Raw genomic sequence first — 20,370 nt, forward strand, 5'->3', positions numbered from 1 at the left:
CGACCCTCTTGGCAACTCAATTTGGCTGCAGTCATTCTGAGGGCCGTGGTGGCGTGGCACGGTGCAGGTCGCAGTCAGTACAAGTCTGGTTGTCCCAAATTCCTATACAAACTGCACGCCTTTGGATTTTCAGACTACAAATCCAAGTTTAATCCTTTACTATTGGAATTCACATCATTTAAAAATGGGGTGGGAAAGTCATTATGGAAAGTTTTCCACTGCAATAAATTCCACTATATATAGGCTATCAACGTCTTCCACTCCAATTACTTAGATGCAACTTTATGGAAAAACAGCAAACATTAACATCCTTTTCACTCTACGAAAACATTTATCATCCAGTGACAAGTACAATAGAGTATAATTAAGTCATCTCTATCAGTTTACACTCATTGTAAACCTAACTCAAGTGAAAAGGACAGTGTCTACGGAGATTTAAGGCATCTCTGTGGAGTACAAGGAGCTGCTAGACGGACGTGCTTGGACTCACAAAGGCCACCCAGCTATGAAGATGCACTTGAGGGGCTATTTTTGTTGGCCAATTCCCCTTTATCTTCCCCTCTCTTACACTACAGAACTTGTCCAATAACCCCACAGCAACTGCCCCGTGTTGCGTCACATGCTGCCTTGCTTTTAATAGCACTCACACAGCCGCAAACTGTGTGAGGGGATATCTGGGTCAGCAGGTGCAACTGACCTACTCTAATGATAAGGTTGTTTCATCAATGACACAAATTAGAGACAAAGTAACAAATGCTAACTTGCTAGCTCACCCTCACATGTGCCTGTTAATTGACTGGGCCTCATCCTCCCTGGAAACAATATCACACCACAGTGGCCCCCAAGACGAGGGGAATACATGCATTTGTATTATGCCAACAGGTGCCAATGCCTTCCTGTGTTGCTACAGATCTATTTCATATTTGAAGTTGCTTAATTAGATGTTTGTTTAATCTAGCAGTCTCTGTAACTGTAAAATGTATGTATTCACAATGATTTAATTCTAAACATGTAATTTCCAATTAAGGTTACAATCACCTTACTACACTGTATAGACCATGTAAATAAATTGTATTAGGACATTCATCTGATATATTTAAACGTTTTCATTCACATCATAGTCTAATGAACAGATATTGAATTGTATTAAGACCAAGGCCATGGGATTCAGGGTAGTTCTATCAAACAGCACCATTGTTACCATGCTTGTGAGCTGCAGCTGTTTGGCTGACAATATAGGGACAGATACTGTCTTCCCTTCAGTCAGCCTCTCACAGTATCAGACCCACCCCTCCAACAAATGTCATTATGAGAATGTACTGTACTATGAAAGTAGAGAGAGTATCTTATATTATGTACGTATTCTATATATTAACATACATAGCTGTGCAACTGGATCCAATATACAATACAGTAAACCTATTGTCTGAATACATTTACATTTAGTCATTTAGCAGACGCTCTTATCCAGAGCGACTACTATGAAAGTAGAGAGAGTATCTTATATTATGTACGTATTCTATATATTAACATACATAGCTGTGCAACTGGATCCAATATACAATACAGTAAACCTATTGTCTGAATACATTTACATTTAGTCATTTAGCAGACGCTCTTATCCAGAGCGACTTACAGTAAGTACAGGGACATTCTCCCCGAGGCAAGTAGGGTGAAGTGCCTTGCCCAAGGACACAACGTCATTTGGCACAGCCAAGAATCGAACCAACAACCTTCTGATTAATAGCCGACTTCCTAACCGCTCAGCCATCTGACCCCCCTATTAATTTTACAGGTCAACTGTAGCATTCTATTTATCAAATATAACAGTTTCAGAGGACTGCTGTAAGAGCATGTCCTTGCTAAATAATTTTAGCTCCATTTTAGCTGTCTGGGTGCCCCGCAAAATTGCCGTTAAGAGCTGGGCCCCCCCTAATTCCCATGCCTCTAGTAATCTGTGCTGACACAGCAAAGTTGCTGGCCTGACCCATTTAAAGAAAATCCCTCAAACTCCCTTGAATAATTAGCACATAATTCAACTTTGAAAGAGACATTTCTCTCTTCTAGTCTTTGGCATGCCCTGGCAGCCAAATACAATTTGCTTTCAAGAGGAACAGGCCAAGAATGAAATTGAGAGTTTATTAGGCTAAAAGAAAGCACATATTGAAGGATGGCTTAAGACGGCATCTGATCTGTCTTGTGATAGTACCCTTAGCTCCACTGACCCAGTATCACACTATGAGCCACTGGAACCTCGCTAATAGGTCTACAGGGGTGGTCATTGGTGACTTCAGGACTGATGTTGTAACTAGATTAGGACAGTTAGTTAGCATTCTGGAAATCCGAGGGCATTAAGGCCAAGCCATATAATGGGCCCCAACCACCATGCCCTGACAACCATTGTAAATGTTACAAAATTAAAATGTTGACCACTAGACTCTTACAATAAAGTCAAGGATCCAGAGCTTTAGGGAATAAAACTGTGACAGCATTTTATGGAATGTCTGTGTGGATGCAATAGCTAGTACAGTGCCCTTGTGTAAATGAAAGGGAATTTGAAGGATTCTAGCTAAACTCTAGCCTGCCTTGAACTTTGCTAGTGTTCCATGCCATGCCAGTTAATACAGTTTGAACTTACATTTTGTGTAATTTAAATTGCATAAGCAATTAAAAAGTATGAGCAATTCTGAATGGAAAGGGATATGGTTAAATTACAGCAATGGTTCAAAAGGAAAAAAGTATCTGAATCAATCAAGTTAGTACAGACTACTGAAAACTGCTTACATTCTAAAATTAGATTAGAGTCCGATTAAAAAAGCTAAATCTCATTAAAAACAAGATGTAGTAAGCCTATTGACATGCTTAAACATTTGGTTGCTTGAAATATGACTAAAATAAATTCTGGTCGCACCTAACAAATCGTTATGTTGTAATCTTTTGTTGGTCACTCTACAAATCACAGTTGGGGAGAGTTAAAGGATTACTATGAAATAGCCTAGTATGCCTTCTTATTTCTGAATGAACGCAATACAATATAGAGACAAAGAGGGGAAAACAATGATCCAAAAACCTATACCAGACACATAATATATAATTAAATTATATGATAAGTAACAATACTAAACAACGTTTGATGTGGTTAGCTCTGCACTGTCAGGTTTACTGCAGTGCAATAAAAGACACAGCCACTAGGTCAGACATGATCTGTGTACAAAATTGGATGCTGAGTGTTTACATAACTATTCAAAATGGTTGTAGGTTAAATTATTAAAATTAGCCAATGAATTCCTCCCATAAAAGGAAATATGCAATGGTGAAATGCAGATATACAAGGTAAATGAATATCATTATTTTCTTTGTTTTCTTCACGCTGTCATGATGGTGAATTATTCTTACAGACCTTCCAGTGTCAAATGCATCCTTCTCTCTCACAGTAACACACTAGAACACTCAACTAGTCCATAATAACTGTAGCCTACTCTAGAATTTATAGCAGAGCTTTAATATGAAACAAAACAGAACAATTGTGTAGGCCAGAATGGTTGGTATGAGGAAATGAAGTTGGTACACACATTGTGCATGGTACATTCGAATATAATACGGATATGTTTAAATCGGAGAGTAATCATGAGTGTGTACCACCACAGAATCGACTTCATTCAAATACAATCAATGCTCTGGTAACCAAAACAGCCTCATTAGTTTTAATTTATTTAGTAGATAGTTTGTGTTTCAAAAATAAAGAAAAGATAGACCTATGACGGCTGAAGTCTAGAAGGAAGGACATACATGTATAACATTTCCAAAAATAATACGGTGAATCTGCATTGTAGGGCTTTGGGAAACTTTAAAAATATAAAATAATATACAAATATTTTAAAGGGACAGAACCAGGACCAGAGGGTTTTAATGCCATGATCATAACCCTAAAAAAGTTGGATATATTTAAAAATGCGTAAATTAAAATTAAAGCGACCAATACCATCCCTTTGTTTGATGCGTCCAAGATAATGTGAAAACGTATTTTGTTTTGAGCCCACAGACAGAACAACCGTACAATACGCTTATCAGTTCTGGGTTCAGTTATAGCTTTTCAAAGCAAATACAACATTAATAGAGAAATAATTTGATAAAAAGGAGAGCCCAGTGAGCTTTGTAGAGGACCAACCTGACTGCAACCAGAGGACAGGTGGGCTGGATGGGTGGACATGTTTCTTCTGCCATCTTTCGGTCAGAAAAGGTATTGGTCAATAGGTAGCTAACGTTCTTGTCTGTAAAAAAAAAAAAGATTTAAAAGGTCACCTTGGCAGATTTCGAGGTCTTCACAGTTTCTCCCAACGTCAAGGATTAGTTTATTTACAGTAGGCCTATTATAATAATAATTGTATTTAATACTGGCGTGCTGGTGTGACTGACTGCGCATGTGTTCCGAATAAACATGGCAGCGCCCTGCCACTCACGCATAACTATATGTGAAACCTGTCGACGGTATGAATTAAATAAGTAAAAAGGAGTAAATATAGTTGTGTTAAACGGAGATGTATCCGGCATGTTTACGAATACAATATGCAACAAGTAAAGGATCATCTTACTAGTAACATTTTAGTTAGGGTTGTTTTGCAGCAGTCTAGCTAACTAGCTTAGCAGGTCAGAAGATTAGTTAACATCTGTGTATTATTACAGAGACAAGGCAAGACAAATGAGCTAAAATGAGCTTTTCCTGGATAACTTGTAGACGAGCTTTTCACGTTTCCATTAGGAAGTTACATGAACTGTCCTTGATGACACCCCATCAGACCTCGTCCTCTGGCGTGTTAAGCCAAAGAAGATACCGAGCAGTATCTCACTGTGATAGACTTCCCAAATCGCAATTAATAAATTGCCACTGTAGAACATTCCACTCGACGCAGCCATTGAGGATTACTAAAGTACTGAATGTGGACGAGATCTTTGCTCAGAGATCTCTGCAGGACTACCTGAAGAAGATAGAGACTGAGTATTATGAATGTCTGCCAGTTGTCAACATGAGTGAAGGACTGAAAATTAGCGAGGAGGAGCTAAGAGCTAAAAGAACCAGGGAATCTGTATTAGCACCACTGGTTCAGTACATCAGAGAACTGGAAACAAAACAACAGGAGTTTGCAGAGACGGAAAAGTTACTCCAAGGTATGTACGCACATGCTGTAAGTAAATAATTACTGTTAACATTCTGAGACCTGACATGGTGTATTGAGTAATTTTTCATGGTCTTAAAGATGAAGACCCAGATATGCGTGAACTGGCAGTCTTGGAGAACGAAGCCTGTCTATCAAAGATTCAAGAACTTAGACAAAAGGTAAAACGTAAAACGCACAGTGTGTGTCAGTGTTTCATTGTCACACCCCACTACAAAAATTTGAAAAGAGTGATCCTTCTCATCCTGTTGCTCTTCTCTTCGTCCTCTCAGATTCTGGACATGTTGGTGCCTGAGGATGAGGCAGACCTCAGCGACCTAGTCCTGGAGGTCACAGCCGGGGTTGGAGGCCAGGAGGCCATGCTGTTTACTGCAGAGATGTTCGATATGTACCACACCTTCACCCAGCATCAGGGGTGGAGCTTTGAAATCTTGGATTACATGAAGAGTGAGATGGGTCAGTGGAATGTATTCGATTCGTTCATTTAGACTGTCACAGTGTTTGTCTTGGTAAAGAAAGCAATAGCTAATGAAAGGCCCAATACCTATAGCTCTCTTCAGATGGTCCTCAACTGAGATACCATTATCTGGGAGTACTTTTAAGGTCATACGACGTTGAGTACATACGTTTGTCTGCCTGTCTTGTGTTGTGGTGTCTGATGTGCTTGTTTTACATCTTTCTCTGTTTGCAGGCGGGTTGCGTCATGCGTCAGCCAGTGTCAGTGGTCCTCAGAGCTATAAAAGGATGAAGTATGAGGCAGGGGTCCACCGCGTTCAGAGGGTCCCCAAGACTGAGAAACAGGGCCGCATGCACACCAGCACCATGACGGTGGCCATACTGCCCCAACCCACTGAGGTGAGACTTGGGTTCCTCCAATACTGTGTTACCCTACAGAGCATACTATTGTGAGTATTATAATGTTCCAGTGTCTCTTGTTAACTAAGACTATCTATTTTTTTGTTGTTGTCCTGATCAGATCTCATTCACGATCAATGCCAAAGACTTGAAGATTGAGACCACAAGGGCAAGTGGAGCAGGTGGCCAGCATGTCAACACTACAGACAGCGCTGTGAGAATTGTTCATCTCCCCACAGGTAAGCAGACAATTAAACCTCTATTCAGATTCAGTTGTGCAGCTATTATACAAAAAGCTGTAAGGAAAGTGATTTTCTCTCTCTAGGTGTATCTTGACTGTGATCTCTGTTTTTTCTCCTAGGTGTTGTTGCAGAGTGCCAGCAGGAAAGGTCTCAACTGAAGAACAAGGAGAAGGCCATGAAAATGCTGAGGGCTAAGCTCTACAGCATGAGACTGGAAGAGGAAACCAGCAAGCGTTATTCTGCACGCAAAGTCCAGGTAGGCTGTAAAACTAATATAGAAGTAGTGTATCTTATCTACATGGCTGTGCTTAAAATAATCGATGCAGAGGACCTTTGCTGTATTACACAACCAGACAAGAGCGGTGGATGAGCAATAGGTGCCTATAACTATGACTGTGATATATTGTTTTTATTACTGTTGCTTGCTTTTTTCCACAGGTACACCTGCACTTATAGCGGTTCATGTTGTTTAATTGTAACTTGTTTAACTACATGCTCTTATGGTTCTTCCCTTTGGCACTTACTTTGGTTGTTCACAATGTGTGCTTCATGTTTTGGCTACTCGCGATGTTTTTTGGCTATCTTGTTGTTATGATCAGTGACCTATGCACTTTGTAAAGCTCTCTCTTGGAAGTCGCTTTGGATAAAAGCGTCTGCTAAATGAATAAATGTAAATGTAAATGTGAAGAAGTGGGCTGGACCAATGTGCATTTATCATCTTTCATCATTTTTCTCCAGATTGGCACCAAAGGAAGGTCTGAGAAGATCAGGACCTACAATTTTCCCCAAGACAGGATAACAGACCACCGTATAGGGAAGACAGTCCATGGTGTGAGAGAGTTTCTTTCAGGGGAGGATCTACTGGACGAGATGAACTCAGTTTTGCATGAATTCTCGAACCAGGAGACTCTTATGGACATACTAGGAGAGAATGAAAATGATGTTAAAATATAGCAGGGATTCAAAGAGACAATAATAAAGCTGTGAAGTGTGACATGTTGAGGACCAAGTGATTGTTTTTGTTTGTCCTCTTGGGTTTGAGGGGATAACCCATTCACACATTATAGCCTGAAAAGCACAAGTACTCATTGGGCTTTGAGGAGAACTACTCCTAGCTATTTTTACGTTTCTATTGTTTATAAATGGTCTGCTTCAGAATCGGCTGTTTTGACAGTACTTCTAGAGAGGATTGCTGGTTTAGTGCAGCAAGCAGATAAATATTTATGTATGCATGCCTAAATACATTATCCATTTAAAACAGTTATGGGTCACGATCGCAAAGTATTTACTACATGTTGCAATGCAAACGTAATGTAAAGCTTGCGTAGTAAATATATTTTTTTACTTTTTGTTTTGGTGGGAAAAAAACTGCGGGATTATAAATTCATTGCGCAGCCGTGTCACACGTGGTTGTCTTATTCACCATTGGCTGGGGTTTTAAAGGTAACTGTCCCGCTTTGATTTCATTGGGCTGTGCAGTTTTTACACGAATTTCAAATGTGGAGGAATCGAGCGCTCTTTCATTTCCACCACACTAGGACGTACACTGGCACAGGAAGTACTGTCTAGGTAATGCTGCATAGTTGTTAGGAACCAAGATTCCCCCTTTCAAGTCACAAGGTACGAAACATTCTAATTTTGTAAGTTACCAATAAGGGTATTTAAATTGACTACTTGTTAGCTACTTTTACTACTTGACTGTAGAATTGACTGACCGACTGGTTAGCTTGCTTGTACTAGTTAGCTAAGTTAGTTTGCTAGCTATTGAGTATTTAAAGCTCGTGAAACTTTAACATTACATTTGTGCAACTTGTTATGATATGACACATTGTCTTTGTGCAATTACACAATTTATATATTCGCTAAAAAGTATATTTTTGAACGGAAGCTGGCGCGTAAATTTGCCGTACGCCCCCATTATTTTTGCTTGTGAAGAATATTTGTCTAATGGATATGTGACGAATTCTGAAAGTATTAGCTTACTACTGGCATCACACTTAAAATGTTGAAAAGTCAAGCTTTTATAGCAATTTAGTTAGTAGCGCCAAACCTGCCCCACCAGATAAATGGGTATGCAAATTGTAGCTGACAGAAATGAGGGGGAAAGTAGTTTGGACCAAGGCCCGACCTAAAGTGTTTTACGTCTTTGGCATTACGCACATTTAAGGTATTCCCTCCTTTTTCCAGGATTGCAAAGGAGACAAAAAGTTACGTTAGTTAAGTCGAAATGAAGTGCCCAGCTAGCTTCGAGGAACACCGGGTCCCGTGCAGCATTGAGAAAGCTGCCGCCGACTTCAAGATGCCTGCCCTAAAAAACTTTTCACGGAAGGAATGCGTCGACATCGTAGTCAAGCCTCAGTTGTCTCCCGGTTTGACCCGCGACAGCGTATCTTTGAATAACAACCGGGGTGTCCACAACAAAGAAAACAACAAAAAAGAACATGACAGAATACTGAACGAGGTGTCATTGAACTGTGAGGAATTTGAGGACAGTGGTTACCTATCCTTGCAGAACAGCCTACTTGAGAAAGACGATAAGAGCTATGAATCAGAAGAGAATCTAGTATCAACTTCCTTAGGTCAGGAGGATCTGGAGAGGTACACTTCATCTACCCCTGCGGCCCAGAACCACAGTGACTCACGCCTCCCTATCCTTAAGTTCCAGCAGACTGTGTGTCAGGAACTCAGAAAAACCTTCAGCAGGACCAAGAGCTATGACTGGACAATCATTGGAAAGCTGGCCAAGGATTTTAACCTGGACAGGGTCATCGGAGGACACATGGGGCGGGAGTGTGTGGATGTGTTCACAGCCTTGCTGGAGAGAGACATGAAACACATCCTCACAAGGATCCTGGGGATGCTTGGAGAGGTGGACTTGATCCAGTAAGTAGGATACTCTTTCCTGACACCTTTTGATAGACGTGGTGAAGCTAGCACAGGTTAACAACATGGGTGACGTTCCCTCTCAAGAATTCATGTTATTCATGATGGTCTTCTTTTCCTTTCTTCCTAGCTGCAGAATGGTAAGCCGAACCTGGAGAAGAATCATCCTCCAGGACAAGGCTGCACTCACCAGATGCCAGGAGGCAGAACAGAGATTTGAGGTAATAGCCGGCTCAATTTTGTCCACAAACCAGGATAACTGACTGACCATTAGCCCACAATGAGCTGGTACATTTTAGAGGTCTCTACCATTTGTATTGACACTGTCATACTATGGAATGGGACAGACAATGTGGTTCATCAAGTGGAAGCGTATTTAACAATCATGTTTTGCTTCCGTTTATGGCAGGACTCTGGAAATGCTCGAGGACTGGAGAATGGGGATTGTCTGACACGCAGCGCTGCCCTGTCCAGGGTGGTGCTGTCCTGCATACAGACCGTAGCCTCAACATCTGCCCAGCGAGCCTCCAAGAGGAGTCCGTTGCAGAAAGATTGCACTCCCTCAACCCGCAACTCTCATGCCACACGCTTCAGGGAATACCAGGAGGTGTGTATTTGTCCAGTCCTGTTTTTGCTGACCAGTTAGCTGCCCCCTATAAACTGGATAATATCCAGTTTATAGGGGGCAGCTAACTGGTGTCTTCTGACCCTCCCCCCTGCCTCTCTCTCGACAACTGCAGAGCATAGAAGGCATTGCCGGGAAGTCTAACTCATTCATGTTGTGTTCATGTCCTCCAGGTTGCCAGTTCCCTTAAGCAGCATGAGTCTCTGAAGCACTGCAAGCTGTGTGGCTCCCCCGCCAAGCACAACGCCCACGCCCTCCGTGCCACCTGCACCCGGCAAAGCTGTGCCTTCGACTTCTGTACCAAGTGCCATAGCCACTTCCACGGTTCCTCGGCCTGTCGCACTGTCCTGTCCCACGGTCCAGGCAGCAGCACGTCCAGGGACAAAGCCATTCTGATAGGCAGTGCCCGCAGCAAGAAGAACGTCAGACGGCTGTGAAGCCAGCCATGCATCTTTAAACCCAAAGACTCTCAAAAGAAAAGGAAAAAAGAGCTAATGATTGTTGGAGTTTTATTCAAGGAACTTTTTAGCTTAATCAGTGCTCCCTCTGTCCACGTGCCACAGACTCAACCCAAAGGGATCTCTACGGAATACACATGTATTCTGGGACAATCAGGTTTTACTTATGCCAGTTTACTGCCATTCTGTCGTCAAGAAACGTCAATCATGGGGGGGCGGGGGGGGGGGGTGTAATACCATATGGAGAAGAAAATATCAATCCAGAAAAAGATGGTTATTTGTTTTATTGGGATTGTGCATTTTATTTCTTAATGAAATGTGATTGTCTTCCATGATATTTGTAAATCTGCTTTTTTATGTGACATATGTAAATATTTACTGTTTTAATAAATATTTCCTGTTATGATTTTTAAATGCCAATTTATCGTATTTCGTTTGTAAAAAACAAAAAAGAGCGTTTACAGTTTATTGTTCAAGGCAGTCATAGCTGGATAGTATTCCTTTTCTCCACTAGGTGGTATTATAGACTACAAATTGTTGTCTATTGTTACCACTATGGTAGATGGTGCTGTCATCCATTTTTACTTCTACCTTGTTCCCTCTGACACCCAACATGTTTATCAGTGCATTATCTTGGCTTACCTGTTCAGGAAATGACGGCAAGTTTTTTTTGTAAAAGATTTACATTACATTTATTTAGCAGATACTTTTATCCAAAGTGATGTAAAATAGTGAATACAGAAAGTACAGCAGGAAATCAAGCATCAAAAGTGCATAGTTCTAAAATATATTTGTCAGTCTGTATTTGCTATCCACATTGCAGAGTAACCACATCTCAGCTACCAAGCATGGCAAGCAAAAGGATACTGCAGCACATCATCTTAGTTACTCAAACACAGTACAGTGCTAACATCTCAATTAGAGCAGCTAGCTAGTTATGGCTTGGTCAACAAAACTTCAGTATTAATTTCAATTACAGTAGTGCATAGTATAGTCGAGCAAAGACATAATTGCAACAAACCATGTATGGTACTATTTTTTTATCTGAAAATATGAATGGATCTGTGATTAAGGTTACCCTAGGCAAGGCTAACCCAGCAGTAAGTCACAATATGAGCTAAGTCCAATATCTTGACATTCAATTTATTATATCACTAGTTAAATCTCAAAACTTGTGGATGTTGATTCGTCACATGACGTGGCAGCCAAATGAACACATTGCACAAATTGACATTGATATCAAGTGGCACAAATCCATTAAGATGTGTCCAAGCTTATCTGAAATCAAGTAGGCCTACATCATTTTTTCAAATATGCAGGCAATGTCAATCCATTATTGAAAGATGTGGAGATATGTTCAATTAAAAAGTACCTAGTGTAATTCAAATGTAATTTCTTCTCAACTGGACCGAGTCATTGGTTTCATAGAGCCGTGTATTTCTTGTGGAAGGTAATCACACACAGCAGCTTGCAGTCTAGAATGAAGAAATCAACCTTTCCCTTTTCTTTTGTTTTTTTGCTTATAGTTTGACGACCAAAAAAAAAGAATACCAATAGGGATTCAAGCCATAAAATAAGGAAAGTCCAGAAACATAAAGGCGACAGAGAGCCATGACTTAGGATCATATCGTATCCCTGGCCTGCTGGACATCAGTCGTCAGTCGTTCTTCTCCACCTTTGCTGGCCCTACATTCCACATCAGGGATTTTCCCAATTACCCTCAGTCTCAGCATGGTGCCCTTACCCAGCATACGTCAGTGTTGGAGCGTGTGGTGTTGTGGCAGCTCTCCCCTCCCACTGCTGCCTTGCGGCTGCCCTTGTTACTGCCTGTGACAGAAATGTCAATGTGCAGTTGACTGTTGAGACTGTTCTATCTCTGTCCTAAAGCCTCCTGTAGCTCCCAACACACACACACACACACAGAAAGCCTTGATTGTTTAGCGTTCTACATTGTTCCCCCCCCCCCTCATCTATTAACCCTTGTGCTGCCTTCGGGTCACATGACCCAAAGGTTCATAACGAACCATCGTTGTGTTTACCCAGTTTTACCCAATACAAAAACAAATACAAATAATTTTCTTTTAACCTTTGCAATGTGGGGGGTCTGAGACAGCCCAACGGTTAAAAGAAAATGCTTCACTTTGTTTTTGTATGAGGTCAATTTGTCGCAATACGACGGTGGGTCACACGGCTGATGGGTCAGAATGACCCGAAGATAACACAAGGGTTAATGGAGTGAAAGCACATCATGAGCAGTCTATGCACTGTTATTGCTGCAACAAGTTAGTTAGCAAACTAGCAACAAAAAAAACATAAATTCTAATTTAAAGACAGTGGTTCTTCCACATGTTTTCAGTGTACTCTCTTAAACCAGGCATTGCTGTCACATTTCATTAGACTGGATAGGTTCCTTAATAGTAATATAAGTAATCAAGCCTAAAATAGTCCTGGCATTAGACGTGACATTTCATCATGACCCACATCATGGGTTTCTGCTTCTAGCATTAACCCATTACTGTGTAAATTAGTGAATATCACCTACGTTGACTTTGGACAGGGTCCAAATCAACAACAAAAAAATGCTCATGACTCTCCAGGGAAATAGTTGACTCATTGAAAGCCATACATAACTGGTTTGTTTGGATCCTTTCAATGGCTCTTTGGCTAAACAGTAGGCTTCTAGGAAAGAGGGCAAGAAGGGGGCAGATACATGCACAAACATACATAGAGCTGTTACTGTGATATGTCCAGGTTGTATACATGTTGTAGAAATGTGTTTGTTCATGTGTGCACTGAGGGGACTTTCAGCCATTTGTCAGCGTTGGATCATGATTTATCTGAAGGTTGCCCTTTCCAGGCCCCAGATATGCAGGGTCATTCATTCAGCTGATTTATTGAGCCTGAGAGACACGAGACACCTCCACTAATGAGACCTCCCTAACTGAAAAAGTCATTAACATGTTTGTCACAGACCAGGTGCTTACTGTTTCCCTTGTTTTTGCGCTCAGTTAGTCAAAACAAGATTTGAAGAAAAAAACGTTTTGGTTTTGCGTTAATTTCTTTCTTTAATTATAGGAAAACACACCAAATGTGCTGCAGGTTGGTTGGTGTGTGACAAAGCATGAGATCATGTGACACGATGCAGAGTGATTGGCTCCTGTTGCAGAGCCATATGTCACAGACTCAAAGGCCTGCCCCTGTCCACTGTCATCGAACCCATGTGGCAACCCCTCCAGATGCAAGAAACAGGAAGTAGAGTGGCGAATGAGGCAGGAAGGCTCACCCCTGAATTTAGCCTGTAACCTGTCCTATGGTTTCCAGCCCCCCTTTACAAAATTACTGTTTTGTGGAGAGGGGCAGTGAAGGAAAAGGATGGAATGAGAGCAGGGTAGAATGGGTTGGTTGACTACTGCACAAACCCCATAAACACACACACACTGCACATGTGTAGTGATAGGTCTAACTCACTAAGTGGAGGAAAAGCTACAATTACCTCCCTTCACCAACCCCAACATACAGCACGCACACACAAACACACAGACCCAGACACCAAAAGCAGTGTGGGGTCTGACAGTACTCAAGCCCCTCTCTATTTTTACTATCAGGGGCTGGGGGTAGGGAGGATGTAGGGCCATTAAGATCAACAGTAATGAGAGTTAATGAGTCTGGCCTCTCCACAAGGCAGGGAATAATCACATATCGTTCACTTTGCACTGGAGAGTGGACACACAAGCACACACACACACACTGAGAGGAGAGGCATTCCTGAAACATATGTAATGTATTCTATTTCCCAGTTGTCCTAGGTTTTCGGTGTGAGCCCTCAAGCAGGCCATGCTGAGACTTGGTATCTAGACATGCTTTCATGGACTGATTGACCATTGCCCTCCCAGGTTTGCTGTATTATGTAAATCATTTTTTATGTGTCTGTCTTTTTTGACTGTGTTTAGCCATATTTACGTCATGGAGGTTCGACAGACCTGCACGGATATAATTCCATCTTTGTTTTTTGGTACATAGAGGTATGGACAGAGATGTAATCCTATAATAAGCTAATAATATAATTGACTTTGGCCCTACCATTATCTACCCCCTCCCCCATAGCAGATTCCTTCTGACATTTATGAGTCAAACATCTATTTTGACACACTGACTCATATGTTTAAACAGCTATGTGTTTGTTGCTGGCTTCAGGGATTTCAGCACACTCAACCCGTTGGAGCACAAGTCACCGATGACTGTGCCTGTGTAATCTTTTCCAGCATATTGTATGTGCTAGGACCTCAATCCAAATAATCACAAAATGAGGAACAACGGGAATGTTTGCAACTGTTTTATTTATTTATTAGTATTATCTGGATCTATTGAAAGGTACATTCTGTAGAAAAGGACCACTATGGTAAACAATTTATGTCTTACATTGTCTTCTCATGCTTTGGCCTTGACCTTCTCAAAGAGATCACATTTATATTTAACTAACTTTACGTTCCATGACAAAATATGACAAGACAAGAAAGGGATGACCTATCTACAGAACCTTATAGTCAATTATTTCTATAACTCCTTAGACTAAATTCCACAGACAATCTCTAAATGTATAATGTATGTACCTCAAAGACTTTTCTCAACTATCTCCAATGTGTTGTAATGGTTTAAATAGCATCTGTATCCTTATCATGATTGTGTTAATTTTAAGTTACTGACAGCTAGAAAACCCAGCAAGAAATACACTTTTCTTGCCTCTAATTGCTCACCTTTAGTATTCCAGGTGAGTACTTGCAGAGTAACAAGCACAGTTATTTATGAGGAATAAACCGCTTTCCTAGTGTTATCATTTGGTCTTCAACTGGAACTTGATTTGTGGATGACAAATAGTGATATTGATTTTCTTTGATTTCTTGCTGAGCCCCCCTTGCAAAATAGGTTTTAACCTCTAAATAATATCATTAGGATTGTATCAACAAAGTTGGGCGCCTTCAAGTGTGAGGTGCTGCTTGGTCACTCCTGGCTGTGCACCACTATTCTCAGACAGAACATCTTCAACGCCAGCATTTACTTACAAAAGTACTCAGCTTTGAAAAATAAACAGACATATTTTTATTTGGTGAGTTACATCACTAGATTGCTCTAGGCAGGTTTATGCACAGATATAGCTTTGTTTTTAAGTGGATAAAAAGTGATTGTATGCATCGATATCTCTTCAAATATGGTCCTCATCTGCTTAAGCTCTTGCAATTAAACCATACTGTGCAGAGCTATATCTACGGATTACTGAGGTCCTGCTAACAGCAGATTTATCCCAATCTGGTGAAGTCACATATAATTTACTGCGGCCTGCATCATCAAGGGGTAAGTCTTTAGTTTAAGTGTCTTATATACAATGTAAACATGTACTTGATAGATAACCACATTGGACTCTGACACATGTCAGTTACAGATGTCCTTTTTTAATATTTTTGGAATGGCAGGTCAATGAAGATGTCTGGTTGAGGTTTGCATACACACACTGCTCTCCCTCAAAGTGGCTGCAAAAGAAAGTTAGGGAAGGCAGGTGGGGAGGAAGAAATGGAGAAGGAGAGAAAACACAGATTATTGAGTAGGAAGGACAAGTATAATGATGGTGCACTGATAATTCATGATTTCAAATCTAACAATGACAGGGGAGAAGCCTAACCTACCAATTGGAAATTTATAAGATGATCTACATTGACGTCATCATAGCTCTCCTGAAACGTTGGGTCGTTTATGGACTCCTCCGGAACACTGGGAGGATCTTCTAGGCTGAGGAGAAAGAAGAGAAGAGGTCTAAACGAGGCACGAAGAACAGCAAACATGCCCTCACACAAAAATGCAAACTGCACACAAGCACATACATACACATGCGCACAAACCTTCTTTTTCCTGTGAGGACGGAGTTCAGGTATTTCTTCACGGCCATCTGTTTGCGGAAGCGGCTGTAGTTGTCTGTGAAGATCGCATCTGAGTGTCGCTTCACTGGGACTTGGTCCTCCATCATGTCGTCACTGAATACACATAGGTCAAACAAAAGTCCAACATCTCATCATGGACTGTGCATTCATATTATGAATTGATTTGAACACGCTTATCTATACATTTATTGAAACTCAGCAACAAATGTAGTACAGACATGAAATTGATTACTCAAAGCATGTCATGTCATAAACTATAAAAATGTAAAGAGCCTATTTAAAAATATGATCAAATCAACGTCCTCTGATATTAGTGTTTATATAGGCCTGTATTAAATCTAGACACAAAATACATATTTAAATGGGATCTGCGACTACATTTTAAAAGTACAATATTTTCCGAAATCCATAATTCCCAATGACAACCGCCCGCCTGTAAGCCTACTGCTCACCTGACGCGCTTCCCAATCAAAGATTCCAGATACCGTCGCGCTGATAACTGCCCAAGAAGTTTGCTGTATCCGCTTGTAAAGAGACCGTCTGCGTGTCGCATCGGTCTGGCAAGAAAAAGAGCAAATTGCAATCGCATTATATAAATCTAGCAAATATAATTTACAAAACATTGTAATTTTTTTGGTCAGGTAAAAACAAACAACTGAAACGGAAGACTACTGAAAAGAGCCCCCCTTCAATAGATTGGGCAACATGTTACTAAATTCCGTGAATGATTTTCATAAACACAATTTCAATAACTTTCAACAAAGCTACATCAGTGTTAGAATAAATGTATTAGTTAAGATAACTTGCACAGTGGAGATAGTAGGCTGCATGAGTTACTTTAAGAACAAACTAAATAAAACAATGTAGACTATATTGTTGCCTTCTATTCGTAGCCTACCTCGTAGATGCATATGGTAAACTCAGAGTCCGGGAATATAACACACTGCACAGGGCTATAAGGAGAAGCAGCTGGGGACTGTTTCTTTGAACCATCGCTTTAAACCTGCAATGGAAGTCAGGGAGTTTAGATGGTATCGTATAGTCAGTCTATACAATGACATGTATTCATTATTTGAATCATTGATATGAAACAACTCACAAACCACAACTCAATGCTTTTTACGCATCGAAGTTTTGATACAAAACAAATCGATTGCTACAAACGTAGATTTCAATCTTAAAAGCCAAACCGTTTTCTAAACAATGTAATACTATTTTCCAGGTTTTATCATGTTGGTCAAATTCAGCACTGAGGTAGTAATGTTACAACTATTCAGACAAATGCGTAATTGCGCACGGGTTTTTACAGGAGTTGGTGAGTACTTTGGCGCTTAACATCTACATTGATAAAGATAATATGAATATTCACATTCAATCTCGTCTTGCTTTAACAATTTTAAGTTCGGCAAAATCATTAATTTGACGTTAACAAAACCATAGGCTACATACAGTCAAAAGAAAAAACGTATTGGAATACGTAAATAATCTGTTTTGTTGATTGCCTTAAACAAATAGTATCACAGAAAAGGTCTTACATGTGCTTTAGAAAATTGATCCGCGGGTCCTCTCTCTTTGGCGCTGTCCAGGGTTCTGAACGCTTACTTTGTGCGGCAGTGAGTTCCCAAGTAGTCTCGGAACACAGTTGAAAATCTATCAGATGCTTCCCCACCGGTTAGTGTCTCATTCTGGACCCACAGACCTCCCTCGTTTTATACATCGGATTACTTTTCATCAGGCAGGAGGGCAATCAGATTCGATCTAGGTTTTTACGTCATAACATCCCAACGGGATAGATGCGATCGTCATTGGCTTTTGGCATGCTCAGTTTGAACTAAGCTTATGGTAAAATTAAGTTTTGCTCAAACAGCAATGACTTATTTCACGTCATGGGGGCTGCTTTTGACTCATCTGATGATTACCCAGTCACAATAGTTGACTTTTAAGATTGAACAAGTTTGGAGGAGTGCAGGAGAATTGGAGACGGAATATTCTTCAGTATATTACGGTTGGCAAATTGACATATCAAGTCAATAGATTTTCAATTGTTTAGAACTTCATACTAAATTCCATTTGATTGTTTGCAATGTTAAGAGTATTCTTGCCACAGACACAAAAACAGATACAATTGGGGTAACACATTTCAGTACCTCAACCACATTCCCATATTCGTGTGCATTACTCCACTGCTCCCGCTCTACTCCATCTTGTTTCTCTCCTCCCTCCCTCTAGCCCACCGCTACTCTCTCCTAACTGCTTAACTCACTCATCACATACCAGAAGGATAATTCAACGTGACAACACACATGATCTAAGGTTAAATGCATGGTTAACATAAATGTCAGATGTGTGGCCGGGCTGACTATTATCCCTACCTCCCATGTACTATGCACTATGTATTTACCAGTTCCGATGGATTGCATAGCATGTAACTAGTGCTCTGTTAATAAGTAAGGTTATTCAAAGGACCATAATTGTTCACCGAACCACCTCCAATGCACTTCTACAATCCTCACCACTCGGCCATTCTGCAGTTGAACAGCCATGACCAGCATCCTTGGGGGACTGAGTCACAATCCTGATGAAATAAGGCCCAAGATAAAGTAAATTAAGTATGAACCACTGGGAAAACATACCTATATAATTGACAGTGTTGATATAAAACAGATGCTGAATCCTTTGTCCAGAAAACGTTTGTGATCATTTGAAAGAATGTACACTTCCTACAGATAAGTACATCCTATTGATACTTGTCAGATTATGAGCAGTCTTCCGATTAGTAACCTCTAATAAGAAAGTCCATGTTGCTTACTTAATGAATGCATTACTTTAGACTACTATGTCATTATCATAGTAAGAAAAATTCATCAACACATTCCCATGTGGACTTGAGAGAACCACCAACAGAAAACACCTGTCTACTTTGTGAGTTGTCTGCTAGGGAATCCATAGCTTCTTAGAGGTTATTGTAGTTAGCACAAACTCTTCCCTAAACAGGGGAGATGTGTTGGTTTCCAAATTGCCCCTGGCAGGTGGATGTGAGCTTGGGCCCAGAGCTATACGTTAGAGCTGGAGACTAATGTGGCAACTGACAATACCACACCCAGCCCCCTTGATGAGTCACCTCTAGGCAGTTTGCCAGTGAAACACGCATTAACCACCCAGGGGATGACCCCAGCATAATAATAATAGTATCAACTGGACTCTCTGCCCAGCCAATCAAGTTGAACTTTATTGTTGTGTGTATTAAAAACTGAATTAAATACTATCCATCAAGCACTTGCACTCATAACACACAAACACAGGTTTGTTTTACTATCCTAGAGAGGACTGACAATTCACCTCATTCATAATTGTGTAATGCCTGACCCCTAATCCTAACCTCAACCCTTTATGTAACTCTAAACCTAACACTATTTGTAACCCTAACCCCCTTCCCCACAAGGAAATTACTTTCTTAGTTTACCATCCTTGTGGAACAAGACCACACACACACACATATGAATATGCACACACTGTATTGTACACTTACACACACAACTAATCCGATGGCAGTGGCCCTAATTTTGGGCCCTAGAGAATTCCCTAATGTGGTTTTGTTCTGGTAAAGAAATCCTGCAACGGATCAATTAAACAACCGGCTCTTCATTGTATCATAACTAATGCTGTAAAGTTATTTGTTTTTCAAGCCACATGGAAGACATTACATACAATAATATCCTTTCAGATCTTCATTAGTCTTCTTAAAGCAACAAAGCCTTACCCACAGTGCTCTGGGGACCTTGGGTCATCCGGACCAATCACATTACAGCTTTGTCTCTCTGGTCTCTCGTCAAGTTGCCCTTTCCTTGTATCCTCAAATGCTAAGAATATAAATTATAAATCTAAGATCTGGAATTCAACCCTACATTTACATTCTGTCTACACATTCTTTTGTGTGTTTTTTTCTGGGTTATTCTTTGTTTACTTTTTTTGTAATACAGATTGCTGATGAATTTCAAAACCTTGTTGAATAGCCGTACAATATCTCTGATTATGCTGCTGGACGAGGGGAAAGAGTAGTTACTTTCAGATACACATTTGCGGGAGAGGCACGAGCAAAAACCTTTCACATGTTAGGCATATTGCTATTTTTTCCTTGTGATTGATATTCATGTGTACGGAAATCAAAACCTTATTTTAAATTTAAAACACCACAGCAAATAA

General features: G+C 40.5%; 3 protein-coding genes across 3 annotated transcripts; 2 read left to right on the forward strand and 1 right to left on the reverse strand.

Annotated features, from left to right (window-relative positions):
• The first annotated feature begins 4,454 nt into the window (after nt 1–4,454).
• On the forward strand, nt 4,455–7,432 carry mtrf1l (mitochondrial translational release factor 1-like). Its single transcript, XM_067236660.1, has 7 exons — nt 4,455–5,166; nt 5,256–5,335; nt 5,447–5,630; nt 5,866–6,029; nt 6,151–6,268; nt 6,391–6,527; nt 7,010–7,432. The coding sequence occupies exons 1-7, from the start codon at nt 4,710–4,712 to the stop codon at nt 7,223–7,225; spliced, it is 1,356 nt and encodes a 451-aa protein (XP_067092761.1). The 5' UTR covers nt 4,455–4,709; the 3' UTR covers nt 7,226–7,432.
• A 396-nt stretch (nt 7,433–7,828) lies between these two features.
• Nucleotides 7,829–10,443, forward strand: fbxo5 (F-box protein 5). Its single transcript, XM_067236800.1, has 5 exons — nt 7,829–7,891; nt 8,459–9,154; nt 9,285–9,375; nt 9,564–9,761; nt 9,953–10,443. The coding sequence occupies exons 2-5, from the start codon at nt 8,499–8,501 to the stop codon at nt 10,214–10,216; spliced, it is 1,209 nt and encodes a 402-aa protein (XP_067092901.1). The 5' UTR covers nt 7,829–7,891; nt 8,459–8,498; the 3' UTR covers nt 10,217–10,443.
• Nucleotides 10,444–15,315: 4,872 nt separating this feature from the next.
• On the reverse strand, nt 15,316–17,849 carry vip (vasoactive intestinal peptide). Its single transcript, XM_067236663.1, has 6 exons — nt 17,703–17,849; nt 17,066–17,170; nt 16,620–16,724; nt 16,129–16,260; nt 15,916–16,018; nt 15,316–15,762 (listed from the first exon to the last, which is right to left on the reverse strand). Coding segments are annotated over exons 1-6 (456 nt in total). The 5' UTR covers nt 17,705–17,849; the 3' UTR covers nt 15,316–15,753.
• Nucleotides 17,850–20,370: the final 2,521 nt, after the last annotated feature.

This window comes from Osmerus mordax, chromosome 5, assembly GCF_038355195.1.
Source record: "Osmerus mordax isolate fOsmMor3 chromosome 5, fOsmMor3.pri, whole genome shotgun sequence".
NCBI classification, from domain to species: Eukaryota; Metazoa; Chordata; class Actinopteri; order Osmeriformes; family Osmeridae; genus Osmerus; species Osmerus mordax.